General features: G+C 38.4%; 1 protein-coding gene across 1 annotated transcript in view; it reads left to right on the plus strand.

Moving 5' to 3' along the window:
* Slc5a12 (solute carrier family 5 member 12) overlaps positions 1-26836 on the plus strand; it is a 48821-nt gene extending 21985 nt beyond the window's left edge. Inside the window, exons 9-15 of the mRNA XM_052725353.1 lie at positions 1683-1795; positions 8421-8488; positions 14991-15077; positions 18573-18739; positions 19482-19585; positions 23666-23793; positions 26684-26836. Coding sequence (XP_052581313.1) covers positions 1683-1795; positions 8421-8488; positions 14991-15077; positions 18573-18739; positions 19482-19585; positions 23666-23793; positions 26684-26836 — 820 coding nt within the window. The remainder of the gene's footprint in view (positions 1-1682; positions 1796-8420; positions 8489-14990; positions 15078-18572; positions 18740-19481; positions 19586-23665; positions 23794-26683) is intronic.
* Positions 26837-27072: the final 236 nt, after the last annotated feature.

Raw genomic sequence — 27072 nt, forward strand, 5'->3', positions numbered from 1 at the left:
AGCAACATAACTCTGCATTATGCTGCCTCATTGCCAAGCAATCCTTGAGATATTGAAGTTATAAATCATATTTGATATTATCTTTTTTGGTTCAAAATATGTTCAGTAAGGAAATCTATTCTATGATTAGGAATAACACAGTATATTTATAATGTTATAAACTATTTAAATTATTGAACCATCTATCCTATATATGTGATATAAAAATTAATTAGAGCATGTGATATGTTTCCCTTTAAAATTATCAGCCGTTTGTCTTATTTTCTAGTAAATAAGCCATCTTTCCACCAATGACTTGAAAGATTACTTTTATTTAATCTTAATTCTTCTATATATTTGAAATATCTTATAAACTCTTTTTTGTGTTTCTCTCATGGTCTACAGATGTAATTATGTCAGTGCTTTTCATGATTGTAACATATAATATTGTGTGTTAGGGCTGAGACTGGTAATTAGTTTTCTTTTGCACATTTTTTTTTTATACATTGTGGTTTTTTATCTCAATTATTTCTACTTGATTTTCTGGGATATTTTTCCCTCAAATTATTAAAGTCCCAATATTCTTTGAGTTTTCCTTTTTTTCTACTAGTTATATTCCTTTGTCTGTCTTCTTATATAACTATGCTTTTTGAATAATGACAAATAACTGGAGTTGAAATCATTATTATATTCTTTAGAAGGAACCATTCTTGGATGGTAATTTTGAATTTATTTCAGTTATTTATTGAACTAACTCAAAGATTCTTGCTCTATGTGAGGAATTTAAATAAGCTTTCATTGTGTTTTGCAAAGAAAACACCAACTTTCTGATTCTCTGATGGGTCTATCAAGACAATTCTGTCAAGTCAGAAATCTGAGAGCAGCATTGCTATCTGGTTATGGTCTTTATTCCTTTCAGGGCTTCCTTTTTGTTTCTCCTTCACTGATTCCATTCCAGCCTCTCTGGAAACTTCAGGCTGTAGAAAGCAGTGATCACCTTCACACCTCCATGTGTATGTACATGATTTCCCCTTTATTCTCCAAGAGCTTTCACCCACTTTTCATGAATCTCTTCCCTGCCTTTCTTAACCATTATTTTTAAAGGGCCCATCTCCTATCAGTGTCACAGCACCTTATCACTGTCCTTCATAATAATTCTACAATTCTGGTAAATTGCAAATTGGTTATTGAATGTCTGTATTTCCAGGTAGACTGCAAGGACTATGACATTCAATTTCAACACTAATGTATGAATAAACAGATACACAGAGAAATACATTGCTAATTAATAGAAAATTGCACTTATTTCTGGGTTAGGATAGTCACTACTTTGCTACTTCCACTCAAGCTTTGAGTGACACCCCCATCACATATACATACACATGCTCACACATTGGTATAGTAACGTGTGAAAAGCCCTTCCATTTATTACTTTCTATTTGTTACCATATGTCAAGGGAAGTTAATTTGAGTTATAATATGAAAATTTAGCTTCTTTCAGAGAGTATTTTCATAGATAAAGATTTGAAGGATGAGTAAACAGGCCATGTTGTTCCCTGAATTCTAGAATGTGGACATATGTTGGTATATTTGTTTATAAGACTGTGTGTTGTCTGCTTCTCCTGGATGATAAGGCTGATATATAACTCATCCTTTTAGTTCGGACTATCTTCTTGTTTGTTTATTTGTTTTTCTTTCTGTAGCACAGTGGCTGCCAGCATCAATGCCTTAGCAACAGTGACCTTTGAGGATTTTGTCAAGAGCTGTTTTCCACATCTCTCCGACAAGATGAGTACCTGGATCAGTAAAGGCTTATGTAGGTATAGCTGGTGGAAATTCTACTCCATATTATGAAATTTAAATGGTCCAAATATCAAAATCTTGCATGTGCTATTCAGGAAGCATGAATAGACATAAATGCATGCTGAGACACAGACATGTAGATCCTCAGACTTCCAAATATCTTATCAGAAAGATACCAGGAAAGAATGACTAGCTAGTTCACTTTGCTCTGGTCTTACTTTTCAGGTACTTTATGCTCTAATATCTTTATAGTAGTGTTTCTTGATAATGCTGAGTTGATCTTACCAGATGTTTTACATGAAGAGATGCGCTGTTCAATATGACTGACCACTTTATCTAATAATTATCCCTTGAAACCAAACTCCAATTAATGTACTCTAAGGGGATGAATGTTCCTTGTTTAATTAGAAATTGCATATTATCTACTTACCTAGAGATGTGGGCTTGTTTGTTGCTCACCCATCCATGCTGGAATGTTGTATTGATTGGCTTGATCTTATATGCAGTCAACTATGGCTGCTGTGAGTTCATGGGTGCAGAGGTCCTGTTATGTCCAGATGACACTGTTTTGCTCTAGTTCTCCCCAACCTCTGTTTCTTATAATATTTCTGCCCTCTTATCCAGATATTTACTGAGCTTGAAATGCAAAGGGTGTGATATAGATGATTGACAGTTGATGGTTGTTAGGTGAGGGAGATTCAATTTTCTTGGTCCTATAAGAATAGGTTGGTCATGCACCAATGGATGTTCTAACATATATGAGTATATGGGCAGTGCTAGTTGGATTCAGCAGGTTACTGAAAAATAATAAAGAGGACCTGAAGTTGGGAAGAAAGTTTGGGGAGGAGCCAGGATTAGTTGGAGGGAGACAGTGGTGGATTAATATGGTTCAAATATATTATATACAAAAATGAAATTCTCAATGATTTTAATTATTAAAAACTGCATATTACAATCACTGAAACAGTTATCACACTGAATTACATTTTCACAGACTTTGTTGCTTTTTTACAATTTTATTTTTATTATTATATGTATATGTTTGTCTGCGTAAGGGTTTGCAAGTGTAATGCCCATAGAGATCAGAAGAGGGGGTCAGATCTGTTAGAACTGGACTTGCAGGCAGTTGTGAGCAGTAAGTACCCTTAACCAACAAGCATCAATCTCTCCAGCGCTCAAATTTGCTACTTTTAAAGTACAAATAAGTTATGTACCTTATATGATCAATATAGAAAGTGCAGGTAATTTAGAAAAACAATTTAGTTTTAAGTAAAACTATACCTACCTAATTCTGTTCCTACTTGTTTTCCTGTAGCAATCTACACTGTGTATTTTCCTATGTGTGCTTTGAAAACACAGGCGCTCAATGATTACACAATATATTCTCCAATGGGTTACTTATTTCATTTATATTCTTGTTACTTTCATAGTGTATAGTTATTGTACATAGTGATGAGCTTCTTAAGCACATTTTTCACCTATCATGTATTTTGGACACATTCACTGTCCATAACTTCTCTGTTCTCCAGTTCCATCCATTTTCCAGCAAAGGACAAATTTTCTTCTTTGTGGCTGACCGCAGCTCTAGGGTGCTGTGGGCACCTTAGCTGTTGACCTTGGGAGAAAACTGTTCCCTGGACAGTTATTTGCAAGCATAGAACTTCACAACAGCATTGTCACCCCAGGATCTTTACTTTGAAAAATGTTTGCATTTATAAAAGTTAGGGCCTTTGATGAGTGGAGTCCTCCCCTCAGGGCAGCTTTCAGATGGTCCCAGTGTTGACCCTGAGGTTTCTTTCTAAAGATGCTGATTGCATTAACAATGGCAGGTACTTTCTCTGCACTATCTGGTCTGGAACTTTAAACTGTCTCCTTCAAATCTTTATTCTTTTCTCCATATCTTTCTCTCTGGTCTTTTGCTGTCCTTTTTCTTTTTATTGATACTGTAGATGGTATGATTTCCTCATAATAATTTCTCCCATCTAAGTACTTACCAGGCCTGACCCTGCTTAGCTACCAAGTTCAGAGTAGATATTAAATTCAGAGTGGTATGGCCACAAACCACATAACATTTCCTAAACTGTTGAATAGTAATGTGAAATCCTATGATTTTTTTGCCTGTTTTTATTCTGCTAAGACCATATACAGCTGTTCACCCAAATCTTGTCTATTCACAAAAGTTAAGTTGATTTTTATGGAGGTATGATTTTGTATATAATAGTAGTTTCATTATCCATTTATTTAGTCTTCTCATTTTGGTTGCTTGTTTCTCTTATCTTTAACTTTTCTTCATTCTTTTTTGTCATAGTTTTTTCCTCTGCATACTTGAAATACATGTTTCTCTTAATGTTACTTTGAACTTTCCTCAAATAAAAATCTCTCAGTAATAGTTATTTTTACTTTTGGTCTTATGTTTTGTTCCCTACATGTTATTATAAAAAATGTGGCAATATATCAACTTCTCATATAAACATGTGATTATCCATTAATTTCTTCTGAACTTTTTCACATATCCATCCAGCTCTTTGTCAATTTAAGAATCCATTATATCATTCAGTTATTTAAAAGTAAATTGCACACACCATTTCATTTTCCATAATTATTTTAGCTTGCATATTGTTAACTAGAATTTAATATATGTTTCAAGACTTTTCATATAAAACATGCATATGATGAAATGGAAAGCTGTTATGTACATACTTGTTGAGTTTTGACAAATGCATTATCCTAACTAGGGTTACTATTGCTACTATATGATGAAATGCCATGACAAGAAACAATTTGGGGAGGAAAGGTTTTATTTGGTTTACACTTCCATATCACAGTCCATCATAGAAGAAAGTCAGGACAGGAAATCAAACAGGGCAGGAACCTGGAGGCAGGAGCTGATGCAGTGGAGGGTGCTGCTTACTGGCTCGCTCCCTGTGTCTTGCTCAGTCTGCTTTCTTATACAACCCAGAACCATTTCCCTATCCAGGTGTGGCTCTGTCTACAATGGTCATGGCCCTCCTACATTAATCACTAATTAAGAAAATACCCTACATGTTGCCTATAGCCGAATCTTATGAAGGCATTTTCTTTCTTTCTTTCTTTTTCTTTCTTTCTTTCTTTCTTTCTTTCTTTCTTTCTTTCTTTCTTTCTTTCTTTCTTTCTTTCTTTTTTTTTTTTTTTTGGTTTTTTGAGACAGGGTTTCTCTGTGTAGCTTTGCGCCTTTCCTGGAACTTACTTGGTAGCCCAGGCTGGCCTCGAACTCACAGAGATTCGCCTGGCTCTGTCTCCCGAGTGCTGGGATTAAAGGCGTGCGCCACCACTGCCCGGTGGCATTTTCTTTTTTTTTTTTTTTCATTGTGGTAAAATAAATTTTGAAGCTTTAATTTATTCATTGTTTTTGCTTGAAATGATCTTTATACATGTAGACATACAGAAAAATTACCATTTAATACATTACATAAAAATGTTACTCTAATCCTTAAACTTCCAGGTTTCACTTCAAGATTGCCAATATGACCATAAAATTTTGAAGGTATTTTTGAAGTTAGATGGCCAAACACCCTAATTGTTGTGCTAGAAACCCCATTCAATGACTGAGGGAACTGGAGGCAGAGATCCACGGCTAGTACCCGGGTGGAGCTCTGGGAGTCCAATTAGCGAGAAAGAGGAGAGTTTATATGAGCAAGAATTGTTGAGATCAAGGTTGGATAAAGCACAGGGACAAATAGCCAAACAAATGGAAACACATGAACTATGAACCAGTGGCTGAGGGGCCCCCAACTGGATCAGGCCCTTTGAATGGGTGAAATAGTCAATTGGCTTGATCTGTTTGGGAGGCATCCAGGCAGTGGGACCAGGTCCTGTGTTCATGGCATGAGTTGGCTGTTTGAAACCTGGGGCTTATACAGGGTCGCTTGGCTTGGCCTGGGAGGAGGGGACTGGACCTGCCTGGACTGAGTCTACCAGGTTGATCTCAGTCCTCGGGGGAGACTTTGCCCTGGATGAGGTGGGAATAGGGGGTAGGCTGGGGGGAAGGGGAGGGGGGCAGGAGGGGGGAGAATAAACGGTGGCATTTTCTTAATTGAAGCTCCTTTCACTCTAATGGTTCTAGCTTGTGTCTAATTGACATAAAACTAACAAACACATGCATCTACTATGAACCTCAATTGTTTAGCAAGATATGTCATCATGGTCATTACCTTAGAAAGTTTTCCCATGACTTTTCTCATCATTCTCACCTTAGCTTCCTCCAGAGACAATCAACTACCAGATTTTGTTTTTCCAATGTAGATTTTTAACTTTTCTAGAATTTCATATAAATGGAATTTCACAGTGACCCAGATTTTGTAAAGTCTGTATATGTTCAATATAGTTACAATATTCCTTTCTCCTACACTTCAATCGTGCTTAGGTGAATGTAAGAAAACAAAATCATGGATTTGGGGTATCAATGGCTGTTCATTAGCATATGTCCCTGGGCTGCTTCAGTGTGAGATAATTAAGAATAATCTTGTAAAATTCTTTTAAGAAATATACTCGTTGTTCTTCAGTAGATGTGCTTTGTCAACTCTCAAGGTTTCAAATTTACTTGAAATGTTTTGGTGTTGCATCTGAATTCATTTTCATATAAATTTAGTGGTGTTGGATTTTGTGTGTATGTGCTGTTTTAGTTGACTGTTTTTTTCTTTGTACTCATACTTCTTTGTTTAAATGAGCCTATATAATCTCTGTAGTAATTGAGGTTGCCAGTTTTTAGGTGATATTTTCCTGATTATTTGGTAAATTATTTCCAGAAATATTAATTATATCCATTACTCCTTGTGGCCTCATTTAAGCACAGATGGTGGGATGATAGCATACTTTTTTCCTTTATTTATGCTTGAACAAGATTAGATGGATGCAATCATATTTGCTAACTGGGTGTAGTCTGTAGATCTTTTTCACTACATGAATTAGAGATCCCAGAGGGAGAATGGGTGGTGTATCCAGTGCAATCCCCATGGCAAATAGTCATGGAAAAGTATGACTGAAGAAGAAGTTATTTCTGTAACTGTGTTGTCTCATCATTGGATCTGATGTAGCACTGACAAAATCCACAAGTACAATTCTTGAGAAATTAATTTTGGATACACTTTGGATTCCTTTAGTGTAGTCCCTTCTCAGAATGTGAACTCTTTGGGTCAAGAATAAAGTTTTGACTTTACAACCATGGTGTCTGGCGAAGTTCACAACCTATGGTAAGAATCCAATAAAATTGAACCAAGAGTCATATCAGCAGCTGGGTTGGATCTTTAGTTGTCTTATTTTCATCTCCTATTCTGGGATAAACTAGCCTAACAAACACAACTTAGAAGAAAAAGAATTCACTTTAGCTCACAGGTTACTGTCCATCATTACAGGGATGTCAAGGTGGCAGGAACTGGAAACAGCCAGTTAGCTCTGCAGCCAAAAGCAGAGAGAATGAGTATATGTCTGATGTGCTCAGCTTGTTCTCTCCATTTTATATAGTTTAGGATCCTCTATTCAGAGATTGGTGGTACTCACAGTGTGTGTGTGTGTGTGTGTGTGTGTGTGTGTGTGTGTGTGTGTGTGTGTGTGTGTATGTGTGCGCACGCGCGCACGCGTGCGCAGGAAGCATATGTATGTGTGGAAGGAAGAGGTTCCCACCTCAATTAATGCAACTAACATAATCCTCTATAGACATACCCAGGGGCCAACTTGATCTAGACAATCCCTCATTGAGATTCCCTTCCAAGTGATTCTAGATTTTGTCAAGTTGGCTGTTAAGACTAGCAATCATACTGGCTAAGAATACTAAAACTAAAACTGCCACTGTGTCTGTTACAATCTCTGACACTAGTTTTTTCTTTCTTATTTTGTTGATGAATTATTATAGGAACACACCCTTAGGGTGTTTTAAAAATGGAAATGTGTAAAAACCATTATTATTTTAAAAGAAGACATCATCTTTAAAAGTCATTATAACAATACAATAATTTAAATGTCAAGCTTCTGTGGTACCAGAGAAGAGTGCTACCTGAAGTTCCTTATGCTGGTGTATAAACAGATAAATCCTTATGTTGATGCACAAACAAATCAATTGTTAATTGCAATAGTACTATAGCATTACTAAGGTGTTATGAATAAAGCACCAAGGGGAAAACCAGAAAAGCTTTCAGGTTTTTGATCCTGTGAATCAGTGTGTTAATGCTGATTCACCACATAAAAGGTGAAAATCTATCCATATCTCAAAGAGTCCAGTTGCTTCTCCTTCTGCTTATCCCTGGAGAGTGGCTGACCTGGAATTAGTGTCCACATAATGAGTTTGGAATTGCTTGGGCCCTTTCCATATTCATGTTGTTTCACATGACAGACTTTTGGAATGATAGACAGAAATCTTTTGATCCTGTACTCCAGTTCATTTGCCCTGAGAAACAGTTACTGAAGTGCTGGGTAGAGGCTGTGCTGGCTGTGTGCAGAGAAGGTTCTCCTTCTTCAGTCCTTCATTAGGACACAGTGCTGGGTAGAGGCTGTGCTGTCTGTGTGCAGAGAAGGTTCTCCTTCTCCAGTCCTTCATCAGGACACAGTGCTGGGTGCTCAGGGATGACCTCAGGAGAACATATCATCATATGGTTTCTTTCTTTCAGGTCTCCTGTTTGGTATTTTGTGCACCTCCATGGCTGTGGTTGCATCCTTCATGGGGAGTGTTGTGCAGGTAATGGAAGAAGGAAAAACCATTTGATTTCACAGCATGCTTCCCTCAGTTATCCTTTCTATAGCCTTGTGTGATTACTCCAAGGCCCAATATTAGTATTTGCAGACACCAGATCCAAACAAACCATACATGAAAATTTCAACCAAAATTACTCTCTGAAGGGTAAAGTCGCGATAGGCTGGCTTGCGGTGGGTTTATTTTCTCAGTTTGTAGAACATGCGTTCTCCCATTCCCTCTCTCTTTAAGAGCCTTTGTTTTCTCTTTTCCACTGTGATCAGTAGTTACTAAAAAAAGAAAAAATCCATCCTGTCCAATTTAATGATACTGTGAGTAATTGAATTATTTTTTGAGAGATTTTTGCACTTTGATCATTTGTAATCAAGGTGTTGCAGGCGCCAGAGAAGGCCAGGACACCCCCAGTGACTGATGGATAGAAATGGTACCTAAAGTGAGTGAGTTAAGATAGCTGGACTCATCCCTCTGTCCTTGTTCAGCGGAGAATTTGGCTCAACTGACCTGATTGGGTTAAAGAGTGTACCACACAGTTCACACAGCATAGATGCTGGCAGGCTACCAAAGAAACCCCCTATCTTGTCATTCAGGTGGGGTGAGCATCTCTAAGGCAGTGGTTCTCAACCTGTGGGGTGCAACCCCTTTGACAAACTTCTGTCTCCAAAAATATTTACATTATAACTCATAATCTTAGCAAAATACAATTATGAAGTAGCACCGAAAATAATTTTATAGTTGGGGGTCACCACAGCATGAGGAAGTGTATTAAGGGGTCACAGAATGAGGAAGATGGAAAACCACTGGTCTATGGTGATCCACTCATTAATTTTGCCACATTTGAGCAAATAAAGGCAGATGTAATTCTTCTATTATTTTCACTATAAAGCAGCTTAGCTATGCTGAATTTAGTAAATCAATATTCAGATTCTGATTTTACATATGGAAGCAGACAAAAACTAAAGTTTCAGAAATCTGAATGATAGAACCAGGTTTAATTTATTGTTCACAAAACCACAATATACTTAAGGCATGTATTTGTGGGTGATACTAGTGGCCAGAGCTTTCAGCTCCATAAAGGCTAAATAAATTTTTCTTAAATGATTGTTTTTGGTTTGGTGTTTTCTTTATTTGTTTGGTTTTAAAGTTTTATGTATTGTTTTAGTGTAGGAATTTACAAAGTATGTCTTGAAAAGTTTCAACCTGTGAATGTTCCAAGGGAGACAGTTTCCACAGTCAGGTCCCATGAGAAAAATGCTACGCATATGATGTTCCCTTCCCTAAGATCAAGCACATAGGGTACTGAAGGCTGTGGGAAAACTAATGATAAGTAAAGCTGTTTCACTTGAAATGGTATGATACTGGAGGATGCAGGGATGGATCAGATGAGAGTAGGAAGGCTAGTCCCCTGATGAGGGCCTTGGAGAGCTTCCTGGGGGCACCCTTGCTTTGTAGTTCTTTGCTCTCTAGTTTCAAATCTATTGCTCATTTCTTATGTCCCACATTCTGACATTCAATAATGTCATGTGTGAACTAAGTAAATATGTAAAATTTCAGCCAGGTTACTTATAGAAGAGGAAGTGTTGCTTGAGTTTTCCTGACTGGCCCACAGTCAGGACAAATCTCTGACACCCGCCAGTCCCACAGCCATTCAGACCCAACCAAATAAACACAGAGACTTATATTGGTTACAAACTGTATGGCCGGCCGTGGCAGGCTTCTTGCTAACTGTTCTTACAGCTTAAATTAATCCATTTCTATTAATCTATACCTTGCCACGTGGCTTGTGGCTTACCGGTACTTTACATCTTCCTTGTCCTCATGGCGGCTGGCAGTGTCTCTCTTACTCAGCCTTCCACTTCCCAGCTCTATTCTCCTCTCTGTTAGTCCCGCCTATACTTCCTGCCTGGCCACTGGCCAATCAGTGATTTATTTATTGACCAATCAGCAACACATTTGACATACAGACCATCCCACAGCACTTCCCCTTTTTTTTTTTTAAAAAAAGGAAGGTTTTAACCTTTACACATCTCCAAAGTCAGCTTGATATATTTGGAAATTTGGGCGTAGCTTCTCTTACTACTTCCTGCTGGAGGGGGGCGCTGTATCTTATGGGGACACAAAGAATACTTTAGGATTATGGAGTAGTCCATGAGGGTGTATCATCTGAGCCAGTTGCCTTGAAACGGTTCTGGATGTAGGATCATCTGGGCCATGGTGTCATTGGAGACCTTTCAGGTGGTCTTGACTGGTCAAACCTGATGTATCTTAATCTGGAACAAATCCATAGCCTCTGGCTTTCTGTGGAAACAAAAGCAGAGCCTCCTTTCCAAAGTAACATATCCTTACATCCAAATTTTGAAGTCAAGGTACCTTTAAAATATACATTTTGGCATAACTCAACAGCTTTTACAATCAGATGTTTTTCTTCAGTTACGAATATCAAAGAGAACATAATCCAGATTCTCTGTGTGGTAGCCATCTTTACGTGGCTTATTTTTTTTATATTAGCTTGAGCCCATTGCTTTAAACTGTAGCCTTCTAAGCCTGAAAGGGCGCTGGCGCTGCTGGCTCCGCCCACTTTAGCTTCCCAACATGGCGGTGATACGTTTTTCGCCAGCTCTGGGAGCCATCAACTCTCAGAAATAGTGAGTCTATGCTTTTATCCAAGCAGCGTGTAGCCCAGAAACCTCTTTTTTTGTTTTGTACTAGCAAAGGCTAAATCCAACATGCAGCTTAATGTGCCACTTGCAGAGGCCTCATTCCCGCCATATGGTGGCAGGTCGAGCACACAGGCTAGGAACCCGCCAGTAGCTCAAACCGGCAGCTGCCGCTCATTTGAGAGAGACAATTAGGAACTGTTTTTAGCTCCGTTTTAGAATCCTTTTTCTCAGTTTTTAGGTGGAAACTCTTGCCACCACGTTGGACGCCATTTGTAGGTAGAGTTTTCCTGCCTACTACGTGGAGTGGCCTTAATAATTTCACCAATAGCCTACCCCCTACCAATTATCTCATCTGATGACGCCCTCTTCTCCTTGCTAAGTTCCAGCCACACTGGTCTTTAAGTGTGGTTTCCTGAGGACTAGCCTCTTTAAGATCCTTAACATGCTGTAGCTACTGCCTGAATGCCCTTTGCTCACCTTGATTGTTTTAGTGACTAAAACCCTCTTCTTGAAGCCTCAGCTGAAATATCTTTTCCTCAGAGAAAACAGACAGTAAGACACTTTGCTCTAAAGAAAGGCTAGAAGAGAGAATAATGATAGGAGCCAATATGAAGTGTAACTGAAATTGAGGAACTGGGAGTTTTCTCTGAGGAAAAGATATTTCAGCTGAGGCTTCAAGAAGAGGGTTTTAGTCACTAAAACAATCAAGGTGAGCAAAGGGCATTCAGGCAGTAGCTACAGCATGTTAAGGATCTTAAAGAGGCTAGTCCTCAGGAAACCACACTTAAAGACCAGTGTGGCTGGAACTTAGCAAGGAGAAGAGGGCGTCATCAGATGAGATAATTGGTAGGGGGTAGGCTATTGGTGAAATTATTAAGGCCACTCCACGTAGTAGGCAGGAAAACTCTACCTACAAGGAAGGGATTAAACTAAGAAGTAATGATGAGATTAATTATGATTAAAATTCGAAAGCCTCTAAGATCGTGAGACTTAAAATGCTGCAAGATGTCTTTCTACACAGTATACTGTTGGCCACAGGACTACCTGGAATTCTGCTAAGGAACTGAACAGTTTGAAGACATGTTTTTATCTCAACTCAAGCAGGCCTTTCTAGATCTTACAGCACTCTGGCATTTGGAAGTCATGGCACAGAAATCAAAGCTCCCTAGCAGGGCACAGCACAGACAGATAACAGTGAGAGTAGTGGGCAGTTCAGGGCCACTCCTAATACATGTCACCATGCTTAAACACTTTTCTGAGTTTTCTTTTGGAGTCTATATTACATTTTCACCAGAAAAAAAAGTCCAAGATGTGGGTATGATGAGATGCCCTTCTGACATTTTAAGCAAGCTAAGGCCAAGCATAGCTAAATGCCATTCACAAGCCCTGTCAGCAGTTCCAGGGCTGAAGCACAAAATCCTGGACACTGTCCTCCAGTTGTAGGACAAGCTCAGATGGGTTCTGGGCATTGAAGTAGAACCTAGGTTAGACTAGCTTTGAGCTTGCTTCCGATTACACATACTGAATGACAACAAAAAGAATGTAAAAATGGAAGTCCGTTGCCTTTGTAAACTACAGATACACAAGAGAACATTTGAATGTATATTTGTTTAAAAATAGACTCTTGGATTGATTTTCTGTTGCTTTTTGCTCTGAGGCATAAGACATTGCAAGTTTGTCTTTATAAGCCAACCCTGCCCCTCAAAGGGAGATAAATGTCTTCAGATTTTATTGACTCTTCTCTTGATAGCTAGCAATAACCTTCAAAATTCAGCTGCCACAACATTGATGAATTAATTCTACCACCAGCAAAGAAATGTCACAAATATTAAATAACTGGACTCAGGGGAAAAGAAACTTAATTGCACATGGCCCTGTTTTATCCAAGCTAAAATAGGGATTAAATTGTTTGAAAATGAATCTGGAAAAGCAATCTATTTTAGTTAGGGTTTTATTTCTGTGGAGAGAAACCATGACCCACAGCAACTCTTACAGAGGGAAACATTTAATTGGGGCTGATTTATTGTTCAGAGTTTTAGTCCATTATCGACATGGCGGGAAGCATGGTAGCATACAGGCAAATGTGGTGCTAGAGAAGGAGCCGAGAGTTCTAAATATGGATTCACAGGCATCAGGAAAAGTGAGTGCCACTTTGAACATAGGTTGAGCTTCGGAGACCTCAATCCCCACCCCCTAGTGACACACCTCCTCCAAAAAAACCATGCCTATACCAACAAGGCCACGCCTCCTAATAGTGCTAGTCCCTATGGACCTACGAAGGCCATTTTTATTCAAACCACCAAAAAATTATTTTGCAGCTCATATTTCTGGGAAAAGCACTTATATTATAGCTGAAGGAAATGGGAAGATCCCTTGGCCTTGTATATTTTTGCATAGCAAGAGGAAAGTGAAAGTTGAATGATAACAAGTTAATAACAGAAAGTTCATCAAATCCTGGTGATATATGACAGGGTGTAGTAAGAATTCAAATGGACTAATTGTTAAAGATAGATTCTTTCAAAACCATTTCCTCCTTTAAGTAAAACCAGGAGGGCAATATGGTGATTTGCATTCTTAATATTTTTTTTTTAAAGACTGCTTTGGGGAAAGAAAATGTAAAATTTTAAAGCCAGACAAATCTGAATTTTCTAAATGAAAATATACTTGAATGTGTTTCTGCTAGCCCCAAGTTTCTTTTTTACAAATTTTGGTTACTGTCATTGAACTGTGTGAGTGTGAGGATTAAAGGAGGCATTGTCTGGAGTACACAGACAGATCTCCTTGGCTGACCGACATGAATGACACCTAACATACAAATTTTTGCAAGTTCTTGGGGGCATTCTAAAGCTTGGCCCTGATATAAAATCCCCATGGTACTTTTACAGATATAAAAAGTGCTGCAGAGAAAGTAGCTTGATGTGTGTTGTTTGTGAACATGTGTGTGTATACTCTAATTTGCACAATTCAGTGAATTTGCATCCCAGCTCATAGAAGGAACTATTCTTCATGCTGAAAGCACACTTTTTCAGTCTTTCCAAACTGCTATTTTTCTCTTACGTTACACATACACTTACATGTACAAAGCTATAGAGACTGTAGAAAATCTGTCTTTACTTATGTTTATAGTATAGGTATTACATAAACTCTAAGCCAGTTCATTTGGGTCATTTAAAAAATGAAAGATATTAAAATGCTTTACTCAAAATTTCTTATTATTCAAAAGAGATGGAGCCATGAATGTAGAGAAATAGAAGGGAGGAGGCCTCTTCACAGTGTTCCACATACTGAAGAATTCTTCAGTATCTCAGAAGTGGTATGGGTGGGGTGGCAAGGGTTGGGATCCAGATAACTGTTACTATATAAATGATAGAAAATTTCAAACCAAGTTCAATCAACTGATAAACCATGTAGGATATAAAAAATAAGTTATAGAGTTGTATTGATTTAGTAAATTCCTTAACCAACCAACAAACAAAATAACTTCTGTGGTGCTGGGAATTAGACCCAGGGCCTTGTGCATGCTAAGAAAGTGAAAAGAAAAAAGTCCTTTTGCTATTATAACAAGTTAAAATGGCTTCCACCAATGCAATTTACCTGAATTGATGTTTTCTAAACCTATGCACACACATGTACACATTTAGTTGTATATGTGTATGTGTGTTTGTATGAGTATGCATGTATATGTATATATGTATTTTTTTATAAAGAAAATACATGATTAATAAATGGGACTCAAGTTTACCCAAGGTTCAAGGAAGTGATGGTGGTGTCATGGTAAGCTACAGAGGCAGTGGAATTGTCGGGCTCATCTGGTCTTCTTTTTCCTACAGGCTGCCCTCAGTATCCTTGGCATGTGCGGGGGACCGATGCTAGGTTTATTCTCTCTAGGTATCCTGTTTCCTTTTGTGAACTGGAAGGTAAGGATTCTGTACCTCTCTTTATAAGCCCAGTTCAAATAAGGCTCTTTGTAGCCAGGAGTTTTCTCTGGCCGTGCGGAATCTCTTCCACCTATGTCCTGCAGCCGCTTGGTCCCAAATAAACACACAATAAACACACAGAGGCTTATATTATTTTTAAACTATGGCAGAATTCTTGCCAGTTAGCTCTTACATCTTAAGTTAACCTATTTCTATAAATTTATACCTTGCCACATGGCTTGTGGCTTACCGGTAATTTTCATCTTGCTTCTCCTGGAGGTGCTGGCAGCGTCTGCCTTGCCTCTCCTTTCTCTTCCTGTCTATCTGTTTGGATTTCCTGCCTGCCTCTAAGCTGCCTTGCCATAGGCCAAACAGCTTTATTTATCAACCAGTCAGAGCAACACATATTCACAACATACAGAAAGACATCCACAGCAGCTCTTTTCATTTTCTATCTCCTTTTCCTTCTGCTTGGGAAGGCTGTTTATTTTTTCCAGAAAATAAATCCAAAGAATTCATGTTACCTGTATTTCTCTTTCACAAACATTTACATATACACAAGCATAGAATTAAATGGGACCTCCTATATAAGACTATATTGAAAACTGTTTAGAAGCAAAAGGCAAATAAGGGAAGAGGCAACCTTGAGTGGTCATATGCTGAATGATTAATACATAGAAAGGACAGGCCAGAGATATTGTTACATCTGGTACTTCCTTTGCTGATAGTGTGTCTTCAGATATATGTAGGTAGACTGTATGCTAGGTATAGGTTGGATGACAATTTGTTAAGAAAAGTAACATAATTCTATTTAAAACTATTTAAAATATAATTTTCTCATTCTAGTACAAGTGTCACTATAATTGTTCTCTACACACTTATACACACAGTTGTAGAGACTCCAGAAAGTCTGCCTGCATTTATAAATGTATAAATCTTGAGTTTGGTGTCCCAGCTACTTAAATGGATACAACTATACGGTTTTTGTTGATACTATTTTAGATAGCTCTTGTAGGATTAGGCAGTATCTTAGTTAGGGTTTCTATTGCTTTGAAGAGACAACATGACCACAGCAACTCTTATAAAGAAAAAAATTTGACTGGGGCTACCTTACAGTTTCAGAGGTTTAGTCCATTATCCTCATGGTGGGAAGCACAGCTACATGCAGACAGATATGGTGCTGAGACAGAGGAAACTGAGAGTTCTACATCTGGATTCACAGGCAGCAGGAAGTGATAGCCACACATAGCATAGCTTGAGCATCTGAGACCTCAAGGCCCCCAATGACCACTTCCTCTAACAAGGCTTTGCCTACCCCAACAAGGCAACACTTCCCAGTAGTGCCAGGTTCGATGAGCTTATGGGGTCATTTTCACTAAAACTACTGCAGGTAATTAGCTTAGATATATAGTGAACATTCAGGCATTTGCAAAAAATATCCTGCAGTCTTATTAGGAGAACACTGTCAAAATCATTTCTGTGGTATTTGGGTTTATTAAAATATTTGTGCCATTCAGTTATAATTTGAGGTAGCACCTAGTCACTAAAACCAAACAGTCAAAAGACTGTCTCTATGCCATAGCTATGTAAGTTCTTAGTAGAATACATACTATATGGACAATAATAATAGACATGCCAATGTGGACAGGGGAAAGACCACAAAGCTTCAACTAGTGAGAGTTGGAGAAATAGCCATTCCCAGGAAAGGGCACACTAATTTGTTGTCCAATACCAAATAGTCAGCCCTGAAAACATATACATATAAGTAACATTATACATATTGAGCAAGATATATATATATATATATATATATATATATATATATATATGCAACAACAATTAGTATTAGTAAAAAAGAGGCAATGAATTTGAAAGAGATCAAGGAAGGGGATTTGGAGGGTTCAGAGGAAAGGTAAGGTGGAATGATGTAATTATATTATAATCTCAAAATTAAAATAAGTAATGAAAAAGAGATAATCTATGTTAGTAGACTCTAGTACTTTTGATTATTCAGGAAAAAGACTTAATTCTAGATAGAGGATAGTAAATATTATAAATCTGTGCCATCTCTTCCCTTGTTCATGGATCTCAACTACTCTATCATTAATCCTCTGCCTAGGGACTATAAGAACAGCTTCAGATTCTGCCTCAACATGGCTGTCTAGGCAGCTACCTAGGTTGACCCTCCTGCTGTCTTTTACAGTTAAATTGGGGTCAAGAATTTTTGACTTAGGACAAACATAGCTGGCCTCCTGTTTGGGGGTATGACCTGCAATTTAAAAATGTATGGGCATTTATAAGTAGATGGAAGAAATTAAAAATAATTATATTTCAAGGTACATTAATACTGAATTTTAATGTCTATCAACAAAACCTCACTGAAACATGACCAGCCTCTTTTATTTGGTGTTGCCCATGATTCTCTTGTGGTGCAATGGCAGAGATTAATAGCTGTGGCAGATACTTCATAAATCATAAAGCCTAAAACATGTATCTGGCTATTTGCAGAAGTTCACAGACTGCTTGTGTGTGCCAAAGCACAAATATTCATTTGTATATGTTGGTTTAATTTTACCAAACAATAATGGAGGAAGATTCTGGGCCCTTACAAAGGACTCATTTGTACATATAGGAACTTCAACAATCTGTTTTCTTTACAAAAGTTTCAACTCTATAGTGGTGAGCAAAAACATCCACTGTGATTCTCCAGTAACCCAAGTCTTTGTGAGAATTGTTCTATTTGCTTACAGGAGAAATTATTCATCCATTTCAACCATTTATTAATAAACATAGTCTTTAAATGCAGGGATAATAAAAATACACTTACTCGAGTTTAGAATCAATCAATTAATCAATCAAACAAGCAAACCAAACTTAAGCATCAGGAAACTCTTCTAACTTGTGGAAAGAAATAGCAGCCAGACTTTCTGTATAGCGTCTGTCAATAAAAAATGACTTCATGCCGGGCGGTGGTGACGCACGCCTTTAATCCCAGCACTCGGGAGGCAGAGGCAGGCAGATCTCTGTGAGTTTGAGGCCAGCCTGGTCTTCAGAGCGAGATCCAGGAAAGGCGCAAAGCTACACAGAGAAATCCTGTCTCGAAAAATCGAAAAACCAAAAAAAAAAAAAAAATGACTTCATGGTATAAAGATTTCCATAGCTCTGAAACTCTTTTATTGAACATTGAGGTTTCAACATCTTTTCAAGTAAAAAGGGGGAACAAATCAAAGACAGAAAAAATTTATTTAAGGTACAACTTACTCTTACTTAAAAATTGCTTCATGTGGCTGAAGGTTATGACTCAGTGGTAGAGAACTGGTCTCACATGCATAAGACCCTAGAATCCATACCCAGCACCAAAAATAAGTGAATGAATAAGTAAGTAAATAAGTAAGTGTATCTAGACTCTCTACAATACATTACACCTTATATCAATATTTTTGCAAACAAAAAAAGCCTTGTCTAATTTCTTATTATCTTCTATTTTTCTCCAAGGGTGCTCTAGGAGGCCTTCTTACTGGAATCACGTTGTCATTTTGGGTTGCCATCGGGGCTTTCATTTACCCTGCACCAGACTCTAAGACATTACCTTTACCTCTATCAACAGAACAGTGTGTACAATTAAATATAACAACAACAGTAGGACCACAGCTTTCCAACAGGTATGCTGACTTTAAAAATTGTACTAAGTCCCAAAGTAGGTCAGCAAATAAGAGGAGAGACCTCTCTCATCAGTAATTTTATGAGCTAGTTCTTGCTTATCTGCATGTGTTTAGCAATAAAGGGTGCTGTGCAAGGCTACACAGAGTTCTGCAGATGGCTATTCCTCTTCATTCAGGCAAACAAGAATGAAAATAGTATACTGGAGGACTGAAGAACAGATGGGGGTCATGATCTTAGTGCAAGGTATCTGAAGGCTGCATTCTTTCTGTGTAGTCTATAAAACTTGAATTGGACTGAAAAGTCCCTTTGGAGATTTTCTGTCAGTTTATATACAGACAAGTCACTATTTTTCCAGTATCTCTGGAATTAATGAACAATTGAGTCGTAAATAACTTAAAAGGAGTGGAAGACACTGTCCTAATTGAGAAATTCTCTCTCTCTCTCTCTCTCTCTCTCTCTCTCTCTCTCTCTCTCTCTCTCTCTATATATATATATATATATATATATATATATATATATATATATAATATACACTTATTTGTATTTGTAAGTCAGTGATGATATGGAGTGTGTATAGTTATGCAAAGCAACACAAGCTCATGATTGTTTTTCATTAAAGAATCAAATATTAAGATTTGGGGTTTTAAGATATGCCAGAACCTAAAGTGAACAGCGAAGAGATCATATCCTTATTTCTGAATGATGAACAGAGTTGATGACAAGTGCTGTTTTTCTTCACAGACCTGCCCTAGCAGACACATGGTACTCCCTCTCCTACCTTTACTATAGTGCCTTGGGCTTCCTGGGATGCATAGCTGCTGGAATAATCATCAGCTTCCTGACAGGTGGGATATCTGGAGTCCTCTCTTTGCACTTGTAGACTACCTGGCAGCCTCACCAATTTGCTTCTGAGTCCTCTTCTCAAAGAGATATACATTCTTTCTTCCAGCTTTTGGGAAACATGGGGTATATTACAATTATCTGTAGTCCCACAACTCTGCAGAAGCACATGAAAATTCTTTCTCTCTCTAGCTATGTATTGATAACATTGACCAACATTTCCTCATCCCTGCCTCATCCAGCCTCTGGCAGCCAATGATCCACTCTTACTTTCTATGAACTCAACATCTCTAGATTTATTTATTTTTTTGTTTTTCTTAATAGAATGTTTTTTATTTTTATTTTATAATTTAATTTCATTTTACATATCAGCCATGGATTCCCCTGTCCTCCCTCTTCCCGCCCGGCCCCCCATTCCCATCTCCTCCAGGGCAAGGACTCCCCTGGGGATTCATAATACAAAGAAATCATAAATATTAGAAGAGATGGAAAAATTTGAATGATTTATGTGCTAATATTTATAAAAATAAAAGTTACAGTATATATAAGTATATTTAAACTTGATTCTAAAGCCTTCAGTCATGAAAAAATATTTTGATTATTTTTTTTGTATGCCATTTGGACAAAATGTGACAAAATCATCTTTATGATATTCAATTTGATAAAACATAGTAAATGTATAATCTTATAAAATCATAACCTAAATAAATATAGTAGACATAGAAAAAGATACATACTGCCTCTAAGTTTCTAAGTTTATCGATCTCTCTCTCTCTCTCTCTGTCTGTCTGTCTATCTCTATGTGTTTAACAACCAAAAATAAATAAGATATTTGAAACAAGATTCTTCCATCATATAGGTATAAGAAATTCTTTGTAACGTCACCTATGAAGGAAGACTAAATACTAAGTGTTTTTGACCTGACTCCCAAAATAATCTATCGAGGACTTTGGGGGTCCAGCCCCTCTATAGTCCCCTCCCAGAGTCCAGGAAGAATCTACAAGCAGCTGATAATTAATCTTTGATGAAAAGAAATGTTTCAATGTACACGAAACTCCTTAGTCCATATACTTTATTATTTTGTGTCGGTTCTCTCTCTACAAGCTTATACTCTACTCTCATTTTTAGCTCCTTTCTTGCCCAGTTTCTCCTTAAATTTATCTTTTGTCCCCTCTAGGTTCTATCTTAATTCCCTCTTTTAGTTCTGCCCCTTCTAGGTTCTCATCCATCTAGTTCTTTCCCATATCAGCTCCTCTCCCATCTCCTTCTCTCTCATCTTGTTCTGCCTCATCTTGTTCTTCCCCATCTGGCTCTTCCTCATCTTCCATCTCATTCCTCTAGTCCTCTCTTCTAGCCTTTCAATCTAGTTCTTCCCCATCTCAGTTTGCTCCTCCCATCTAGTTCTTCCATTCTCTTTTCTCTTCTCTGTCCTCCAGTGCACTGGAAGTCCTGGTATATATACACTTATAAGCAGTAATCCCTTGGCAATGCAAAGCCAGGCTTCCAGGGTCAAATGGAGGGGTGATAAGAATCACATAGAGAGGCAATAACCATTAATTATTATGCAATCCCAAAGGGAAGTAACCAATGGGGAAATGAATTAACTAAAGGCTAAATTCGGATAATATCTAAGAAGAGGGATCTTATGTGCTCAACTATAGTCTTAAAAGTGGTTAGTAGAAAATGTTAAGAATCTATAAGTTGCTAGGTCAATGGGAGAAAATAAAACTGCCTTCTTTTCTCCTGTGGCTCCTATCTGTCCAAGCTATCTGCCGTTTTTCTGCAGGGTGGGGGAAAGTGTGCTCAGTTGCTAGACAACCTGTGTACAGGTAGATGCCTCTGGTGATAATTAACGGGAGATCTGGAACCAGAGGTAAGGTTTGGGAAAGGAGGAATTTAAGCTTAATTGGCACATCCTTCAGGTCTTCTCAAACAGGTAGATTGGATGCTTAAGTCTGTTCTTAGAGAGTACACAGGTGTCTCTGATAAGGTGCTTTCCTCCATCCGGGGATAGATCTGGCCGGATGCTGCCAATGATGATAATTACAGGGAGGCTTGAACTGGGGTTCTGGCTGAGCATAGCTGTCAACACAGAAAGTTATCTAAATATTCCTAGAAGTGGTTAGGTAAGGAGTTAAGGTCTATAAAGTTAGTAAGGCTGTAAGAAAGGCGGGTCCGAGCTAAATTGTATAAAGCTATTACTTAACGTCCACCTGACTTAGGTAGTATCTCCTTGTGGAATTTACCTTAAATCAAGAGACTTGTTATTACTGTTAGTCCTTGAGAGTGGCTAAGGGAGATATCTGATTCCAGAGAAAGCCTTTCCTGAGGCTGTTCTCCAAATACCTGGAATGTGTATGTCCAGAGAGTGATCAGTCCACACTGTTAGTCCTTCTTAGGGAAAAGTCAATTGGGAAAGGCTATGAAGGCACACATGATTTTCATAACAGAATACAGCTGATATTTAACAAGCCAAATAACACCAAAAGCTACTTGGAATTTGGCTTCCTCTGGAGGAATTCCCTGATCCCTCCAGGTAGTGACTTTGCCATAACCAGCTGAGTTCTTATGATACATTCCTGTGGCCCGCAGCAATAATCCTATTTTGTATTTGGATATTCAGGGTTTCATTGTAGGGCTTTGAAGCTTGTGCACTGTACATGGTGACCACAATGGGGAAAGTAGGGGATGGATTATAACTCATGCTTTCTGCTGTTCTCACAGGGTCACAAAATTGATTTTGTTCAGAGGAAGGCGAACCAAAGTTTCAATAAAAGTAGTGATAGTCAGGGCTGGAGAGATGGATCAATAGAAAATTTTGCTCTTCCAGAGGACCTAAGTTCAATTCCCAGCACCCACAGTACAGCTCAAAACTGTCTATAACTTCAGTTCCAGGGGATCTGATGCTTTTTTCTGGCCTCTGTGGGAATGTAGGGACATGATATGCAGACAAATATTTATGGGTTGGTTTTAAATGAAATCCTTTGATGCAGAACAACATTGGCATTCTTCATTACAGTTGTCTGAGGTTTTGCACATCATTTTCCACCTCTCTGTCCTCTCTCTCTCTCTCTCTCTCTCTCTCTCTCTCTCTCTCTCTCTCCTCTCCCTGTCATTAAGACTAAGGTACTACCAGTCTTAAAATCACAAATGGCCACTTTCTTGTTGCATCATTTAATAATTAATATAAAGTTCATAATTAACAATGCATGAGTCAAATGTACCTTCTCTGAGGAAGGCACTATTTGACAAATATCAATTCAATTGCAATTCTGTTAAGTAAAACACCTTTGACAAACTGACATAATACTGTGAAACACGGTTTTTGGACAGGCACAACATTTTAGTCAGACATAACATCAGGCTCATAGCTCATAGAAGGAATCTGATCAATGTATTTAACTCTTACTCCAATGCTTCCTCCAGGGACCTCTGGGTGGATTGACACTCATACTCACCAGCACTCTGTGGGATAGGGCATCTACACTAGTCTTCCTAGCCAGAAAATTTGAAAAGATTCTGGGAGGATGACTTCATCATCCTTTAAGTCTTAGTATAAATGTCAGTCTGACTTGTTCCTCAGTAGGATTTAAAGTGACCGAACCGGTATGTTTTGAGGATCAGAAATGAAGTGTGATTTGGCTGGCAGAACTTTAGAGAATTGTCTAAGATACTGATGCTATAATGAAAGAAAAAGAAACAGTAAAAATGATCTTTCTAATTTTAAAAATACTAACCTAGATGATCCTGAAAATATAATTTAGTTAAAAATTGAGGAAGAAAAAAAATGTACTTCCTATTATTTCTTCAATTGGCCTGAAAATTTACTACTAGAGTAATGTTTACAAATGAAAACATGATCACCATTTGACTTTATAGTCCTGAACTTTACTGACCTGTCAACTTGTGAATTTATAACTGCTAGCTTGTACTCTTTCCACAGTCTACCAATTTCTATAGCTTCACCTCTGAAGCTTGTTCTCAATTTTTGTTAAGAAATAACCCATTATCAAGTTGATAGGCTTGTACTGAAATGGAAGGCCTGGGGGTTGAAGCCGTTTAATCCCTCTTCCTTTTCTTAATAGGCAAACAAAGTGGCAAAGATATCGACCCACTTTTAATAAGACCAGTTTGCAATTTATTTTGCTTTTGGTCTAAGAAATACAAAACTCTCTGCTGGTGTGGAGTTCAGCATGACCAGGAAACAGAGCAGGTGAGTGGATGCCTGAGCTTCTTAAAACGGGCAACCCAGATGCCCTTCAACTGAAGAATGGATAAACAAAATGTGGTACATATACACAATGGAATACTACTCAGCAGAGAAAAACAATGGCATCATGAGGTTTGCAGACAAATGGATGGATCTAGAAAAAATCATCCTGAGTGAGGTAACCCAGACTCAGAAAGACAAACATGGTATGTACTCACTCATAGCAGGATACTAGACATGAAACAAGGATGACTTGTCTGCTACTCACATCACCAGGGAGGCTACCTGGAAAACAGGACCCCAAGAAAGACACAGGGATCACCCAATGACAGAGAAATGGAATGAGATCTACATGAACAGCCTGGACATGAGTGGGGGTAATGAAAGGCGAGGGTTGAGGGAAAGAGAGCTTGGGGGAGCGGGAGATCCCAGCTGGATCAACAACAGAGAGGGAGAACAAGGAATAGGAGACCATGGTAAATAAAGACCACATGAGAATAGGAAGAAGCAAAGTGCTAGAGAGGCCCACAGAAATCCACAAAGATACCCACACAACAGACTGCTGGCAGTGGTCGAGAGACAGCCCGAACTGACCTACTCTGGTGATGGGATGGCCAAACACCCTAATTGTTGTACTAGAAACCTCATCCAACTACTGAGGGATCTGGATGCAGAGATCCATGACTAGGCCCCGGGTGGATCTCTGGGAGTCCAATTAGCGAGAATGAGGAGGGTTTATATGAGCGAGAATTGTTGAGACCAAGGTTGGATAAAGCACAGGGACAAATAGCCAAATGAATGGAAACACATGAACTATGAACCAATGGCTGAGGGGTCCCCACTGGATCAGGCCCTCTGAATGGATGAGACAGTTGATTGGCTTGATCTGTTTGGGAGGCACCCAGGCAGTGGGACCAGATCTTGTGCTCATTGCATGAGTTGGCTGTTTGAAACCTGGGGCCTATGCAGGATTGTTTGGCTCGGCCTGGGAGGAGGGGACTAGACCTACCTGGACTGAGTCTACCAGGTTGACCTCAGTCTGTGGGGAAGGCTTTGCCCTGGAGGAGATGGGAATGGGGGGGGGTTGGGGGGAAGGTGAGGGGGACGGGAGGGGGAGAACAAGGGAATCCGTGACTGATATGTAGAACTGAATTGTATTGCAAAATAAATTAATAAAAAAAAAAAAAAAAAAAAAGAACACAGTCAAAAAAATGGAGTCATGTGAAGGGAATTCTAAGTGCTCGTAAGAAACCAAGACTAGAGTCTTGTGACCTCAATTTCTTCAAAGAGACAAAACTATTACTGGAATGTGCTTTCATGCCCTTCCCATGTGTAGAAAATAAGAGTGAGTTTACTTTAGATTATTCATTACAATTGGCTAACTGGCTGTTGTTATTTTTTTCTATGTCTCTATAGAAAAACATGTTTTGCCACAAGTGGCTTGTCCTTGTGACTGAACACCTTACTCATGTGATTCTTCTTAACCCTCAGAGTATAAATTGTTTGAGGCTCTAAATAAAGTTGACTGTCTTATGAGAAAAAAAAAACAAAAAAACGGGCATTGGCTTAGAGGGAAGAGTGCCCTTCCTCCACACCACTCCTAGGAGTGCCCTTCTACCTCTGGGAGTGCCCTTCCTCCCCCTTGCAACAACTGTGAGGGAAAGGACTGTAAGGATGGAAGACAGTAAATATCAACAGCTTTAAAAATTATAGATTTTGATCCCAGAGTCCCTGGAGCTGATAGTCTTTTAAGTGTGTGTGTTGATAGGTAAATGTGCCTCATGGCTGGAATGTAGACATTGCAAGTGATCAATTTCCATAGACTCTTTTAACCCCTGAGAGATGAGTTCCAGGAAAAATACAAAAAAAAGTCTTAGAAAAAGAATAAAGTACAAAACACAGTAAAGTGTGATAGATGAAATGATGAGTTTGAGAGTCAGACAGCCTTGGGTCTGTCCCTGGTTCAGAGTCTCATATTCCTTTTGTTTAACTTTTATTATTTGAAAATTAAAGAAGGACATTATACAGAATGGCATAGATACAGCTTTTTAATTCTCTAGGATATTGTATTAGTTATCTTTGCCTATTATCTATTACTAAAATTCCTGACAGAACACCTTAAAGGAGAAGTTTTGGGTTTTTGTTGTTGTTGTTTGTTTTGTTTTGTTTTGTTTTTGGCTCACAGTCTTAAAGGGTTCATCTATGATTGCTTAATTCCATGCATTTGGACAGATCAGGAAGTTAATGGGAACATGGGAAGGAAAAGGCTGTTTACCTCTCAGTGGGGATGAAATAGAAGGAAAGGGAATACAGGCAGGTGTCAGAGAAAGATATCACACAAAATAAAATCCTCCAGTGACTTAATTTCTTTCATCTGGGCCCCACTTCCTAAAGAGTCTCAATCTCCCCCACAGCATCCCTAGCTGAAGTGAAATTCATATTCAAGCCATAACAACTATAAATATTAAAGATTGGTGGGAAATTACAGTCAAAGAAGCAGCAAAATACAACCAACTTCCTTAGACTCTTTATCCCCCAGAAGTTCATTTATGATAGACCAATAGAGACTTTTAAGAGTTGCATTCTCATCAGTCAAGACCCACCATGATCAGCTTGAGCTGGAAGTAAATTGGGCTGACTGACAATGGAGCAAGCCGAGGAACTAACTGCAGAAGAGATAAGAAATACTGAACCTCTTCAGGAGGGAGGCAGGATATGCTTTTGTATGTTTTGAACAGTGGAAGGATTGTGAAAGATGTTGAAAAAGTAGAAATGAATGCAAAACTATCTTGATCATCCTTCATAAATGTGCAGAAGTTCCACAATATCCCTTGAGTTGGTTTTTAAACCTGTCACGATTGGCTTTTAATATGTGTCTTTCTACATTTCTCAGGATTACCTTGACAGTGGCAGTGCCTGGAAACAGGGGGTTGAATCTGCCCTACAGAATGGACTCAAGCAAGAAAGTCTGGCTCAGATTCCAGGCTACAACCCCAAGGACAAAAGCTACAGCAACAGTGTTCAGGAGAAGACCACTCATTTCTAGAACAATACTATCAACTGATAATATATTCATGCACACAAACACACACACACACACACACACACACACACACACACACACACACACACACACACTCTATGCTACTTCTTCCTGTCATAGAATTGTGTACAGATTCCTTTCAGAAAACAAAGATGCCCAATACCTATTTATACTTATTTATAGAGATAATAAGACTATTTCTCAGGATATTCTTTGGAAAGTTCCAAATTCGTTTGAGA

Source organism: Peromyscus californicus, unplaced genomic scaffold, assembly GCF_007827085.1.
Source record: "Peromyscus californicus insignis strain IS unplaced genomic scaffold, ASM782708v3 Scaffold_7__1_contigs__length_154581171, whole genome shotgun sequence".
Classification (NCBI taxonomy): Eukaryota; Metazoa; Chordata; class Mammalia; order Rodentia; family Cricetidae; genus Peromyscus; species Peromyscus californicus.